General features: G+C 42.9%; 1 protein-coding gene across 1 annotated transcript; it reads right to left on the bottom strand.

The window, feature by feature from the left end:
* Window positions 1-214: 214 nt before the first annotated feature.
* On the bottom strand, window positions 215-4,770 carry LOC148584635 (uncharacterized). The gene is made up of 7 exons (XM_088518550.1): window positions 2,855-4,770; window positions 2,498-2,755; window positions 2,296-2,401; window positions 1,561-2,181; window positions 1,034-1,346; window positions 768-893; window positions 215-264 (listed from the first exon to the last, which is right to left on the bottom strand). Exons 1-7 carry the CDS (start codon window positions 4,309-4,311, stop codon window positions 215-217), a joined length of 2,931 nt encoding a protein of 976 aa, XP_088374676.1. The 5' UTR covers window positions 4,312-4,770.

Here is a 4,770-nt window from a genome sequence, read left to right as displayed (position 1 = left end):
ACAACACTAAGAATTTAACTCATGACCTACCCTATTTTCCTGGGTACACCATCTCTCCAATAAGATATCCAGGTCGACGGCATTGTACTCGCCTAGCGTCTGTCCCCCCAATCTTGCCCGTATAGTGTCCGGCGTATCTTCCTCCGTAATGGCACAAATTTTTTTTAGATCGTGCCTCCAAGTCCGCAGCTTGGAGCCCATATCCTTAAATGCTTTATTTTTTACTGCTTCCAAGTTGTACTCGGGTGGAACGTAAAAGTATGCCTGCACAAGTTCAACATTGATAAATTAAAAAAAAACATAAAATATGTGTATATGCATTTACTTACTAAACACACATATATATTTGCAACTTAGAGCGTATATATACATATATACATTACTAGTGTTTAACTTATTATTAAAAAACATACCATCAAGGCGTCCCAAATATCCTCCTTGGTACGGTCCGGTACCTTCGTCCAATCGTCCGGTATTCGGACGAAATTTCCGCTCCTAACTATGTCTCCGGTCATCCGTCTAAATCGCACGGCACTAAATCCAACGGGCTGGAATGATGCATTGTACTCCAAAATGATCTGTTTGCCGGGGGGGACTCCCGGCCGCCTGTGTGAATCAAGAATGGTAAACACCTCAATAACGGTGTTTCCTTCAGAATCAGTACCTAACAAATTAAAAAATAGAAAGGTAAGTTATTTCGAATTCAATACTAGGTAACAAGTAAATTAAAACCAAAATATGCACGACATTAAAGCATATACACTTACTTATGATCCGGACCTGCCGAGGGCCTAACCGGGCGTCGGGAGCAGGGTTGGTGGGCTGCGGGTCATCCGTGGCCTGTGCCCCACCAACCATGTGTTCCTGAGCCTCTGTCTCAGTGTCCTCCAGACCTGCTTTGTATTTTTTAATAATGTTTAGAATTCTATGAAGTTGTAGTTGTAGTTAAATCTAATTGTAGTTAACTATATAGTTGTAGTTATAGTTAGAAACTTTCAATCTTTTGAATCTTTAAAAAAACAGTCGGGCGTACCTGCGCTATGCTGGGTGTAAAGCCGCTCGACATCGCCCTCATAACTCTGTCGTAACTCGCTGGATGGGTACGAATCAACCCGAAACCCCATGTGGGCCATGCCTGCCCGAGTGTATGGAGCATGGACAGGGGTCTCCCCTTCCATCGTACCTGGAAGAAGTGGTCGATATCCTTCCTGCACCCCAAGAAGCTGAGCAACGTCTTGTTGCTCACTGTCATCAAGTTGGCCTGCCGGAGACCCAGGCGACGTAGACTGCCGCACTGCGGACGAGCCCCTGCGTGCTTTCCGCTTCCCCCTTGTACTCATGGTACCCTGTAAAAAACACCACAAACCCAATTAATTTCTTAAACAATGTATGAAATATTTACTACATTAAGTATGCATGAATCATAGTGCTACATGAGATATATATCAGATTTTAGCAAATGCACAGCTTAATTAAGTGTGTTGATGTAATGTGCATGTAGTGAACAACTACCAATCAAAACATAAATATAAAATTAATTATAATAATATATATATATACATACGCTTCGGTTGGATCTAAGTCGTGTCTGACGTATTCGATATGATCTTGTAGATCATGATCAAAATTTCTGGGCAATATAAGAGGCTCACACTCGTGGTAATTGGCACATGAATTTTGATGTCCTTCACCCTGACCAACGTCGTATATGTTTATAGGCTTGGTCCTTACTGCGCAAGCCCAATCTGGGCACCTATCATCTTGTACGTAAAATACCTGGTCAACTTGTGAAGTTAGCACATACGGCTCATCAGAAATCAGTTCTCCCGTGTGGACAAGGTTTTTGAAGTTGACAAGTACTATACCATACTCATCCACCTTGTACCCCTTGTCCCTCGTGTTGTCTGCCCAATCACACCTAAACATAACGTACTTAGTCCTGTCGTAATACTCAACCTCAACTATTTCCGTTAACTTCCCGTAGTACGTGTCGCCATCAAGAGTCGGCACACACACCCCGCTGTTCTGAGTCCTCTTTCCGGCATCAGATGCAATAGTGCGAAATAACTTGCCGTTAACCACATATCTATTGTATCTAACTGCTGCCTCCCTCGGCCCTCTACAATGCATTACCAATTTGTCACCAAGTTCATTCCTGGATCGCTCGTCCAATCGATCGACCTGTGAATATATTACGTACAATGGAAACGCACGGTTACTAGCTTTAGTTGATTTTAAAAATAGCACGCAAATAACTCCGACAATTGCTTCAGGTAAACATCACATCATTCTTACGTAGTCACGGTACCACTCGCAGAACAAGTCGTAATGTTGGGTTTCCAACTGAGCCTCTGTTGTTCGTCCCCTATTGCATGATCGCCTAAGCATATCTATGTGCATCCTACAATTCGAAATTATGTTAATTATAATTCAATACGAGCAATATTGTCACAAGTTCATTGAGCATGCAATGTGCCAACAAAAGATCTCTACTTACGTCCGCAATTGATGAAACTCGTCCAAGTTGAACATAATATACCGGTGTATCTGTGTCATTGTGATTCGGTCGAGTCGGACTCGTGTTCCATTTCCCTTTGAACCATCCAGATTTCTTTGTATCCTATTGTGAAAGGTTGGTGTATTCTCTAAATATCTCGAACAAAACGTCACCAACTCAGTTGCTATGTAGCCCTCCGCAATGCAGCCCTCAGGAGCCGCTTTGTTGCGCACATTAGATTTGAATACTCCAAGGCTCCTAAATATGAACCAATACATATTTTCAGTTTAGTTAGTACTTGTCATGTATTGAGACCTGAAACCAATAAATGGAAGAATATCCGTAAACAAATTTTACCTCTCTGCCGGATACATCCATCTATACTGTACAGGTCCACCGAGTCGGCATTCACGGATAAGATGCACGACCACATGAACCATGCTCGTAAAGAAGCTGGGGGGGAAAACCTGTTCCATCTTGCACAACGTGATACAGATGTCACATTGTAGTCGGTCAATATCCTGTTCGGTCAATGTTGTTGAACATAGGCACCTGAAGAATGTGGACATCTCAACAAGAGGTCTAACTACATTGCTTGGAAGTGATCCACGCAATGCAATAGGTAGAAGCTGCTGCATCAGTACATGACTGTCATGACTCTTTAACCCCGATATCGTACGGTCCTTAAGTCGTATACAACGAGAAATGTTCGAGGCATATCCATCGGGCACCCTTACATTTCGTAGCACTTTCAAAAAATGTGTTTTATCATCCTTGGACATCGTGTGGGTAGCTTGTTGAAAATAGGTCTTACCATCCTGCGGGTCCACAAATGTATGAAGTGTACGTCTCAAGCCCATTTCTTGCAAATCTAAGCGGGCGGCGAGGTTGTCCTTCGTTTTCTCAGGAATGTCCAGTATTGTACCAAGTATGTTGTCCATGACGTTTTTCTCTATGTGCATAACATCAAGATTATGCCGTAATAAATTATCTTTCCAATACGGCAACCTAAAGAAAATACTTTTCTTCTTCCACATTTTTTGGCCAGTATTCGTCTTCTGCTTCTTTCTTTTTTTTTCCTCAGCCTCCCTTGCCTGACCGGCGTTCTCATCCCCAAACACCATCCCTTCTAATTGGCTTATGACTTCATCTCCACTTGGCACATCAGGGGCATATTCTAGTTCTACGTTGCCGTCAAATGTGCTTTTGTTTCGTCTCCATGGATGATCCATGGGCAAGTATCGTCTGTGCCCCATATAACACCATTTATGACCATGTTTTAACCATTTCGACGTTGTCGAGTTCATACAGCAAGGACATGCCTTCTCACCCTTGGTAGACCATCCAGACAAATCTGCATATGCTGGGAAGTCATTAATTGTCCACATCAACTGCGCTAGCATAACAAAATTATTTTTCTTTGAAACGTCATATGTGCGTACCCCTACACTCCATAGTTCTTGTAACTCTTCAATTAAGGGTTGAAGGTAGACATCTATATCCATTCCAGGTGAACTTGGGCCCGGGATAATCAATGATAGTATAAAAGATGTGTGTTTCATGCACATCCAAGGAGGCAAGTTGTAAGGTACAACCATTACAGGCCAAATGCTGTGAGATGTACTCATATTCCCAAATGGATTAAATCCATCAGAGGTTAGTCCGAGCCTTACATTCCTGCTGTCCGCTGAAAACTCCCGATGTAAATTGTCAAATGACTTCCATGCTAAGCCGTCGGCTGGATGCCTCAATACGTCATCCTTAGTGCGGCCTTCTGCATGCCACCTCATAAAGCGTGCTGTATGTTCTGACATAAACAACCTCTGTAGTCGTGGTATGAGTGGAAACTACCGCAACACCTTCACCGGACGTTTCTTGCCCGATGATATGGGTTGACCGTCCTCATCTAAATTGATTGCTTCCATCCATTTAGATTTTCCACATACGGTACATGAATCCAACTCTTTATTGCCCTTCCAGAATAGCATACAGTCATTACGGCACGCTGGAATCTTCTCATACCCTAGTCCCATGTCTCGTAAAAACTTTTTCGCCTCATATGTATTAAACGGCAGAGTTTCACTAGTCTCGGGTAGCAACTGATTGATGAACTCTAGGAAAGCCGAGAAAATCGAGTTACTAAGTCCACCAACGCACTTCAAGTTGTACAGGTGAACAGTGGCACTTAGTTTGCTATGTTTTGTCCCAGTATGAAGTGGCTTCTCCGCTTTTTTAAGAAGGTCATAGTACTTTAGTGCATCGCCTTCAGCGGC

This window comes from Corylus avellana, chromosome 7, assembly GCF_965113065.1.
Source record: "Corylus avellana chromosome 7, dhCorAvel1.hap1.2, whole genome shotgun sequence".
In the NCBI taxonomy this organism is placed as follows: Eukaryota; Viridiplantae; Streptophyta; class Magnoliopsida; order Fagales; family Betulaceae; genus Corylus; species Corylus avellana.
This window is presented reverse-complemented; position numbering and strand designations above follow the sequence as displayed.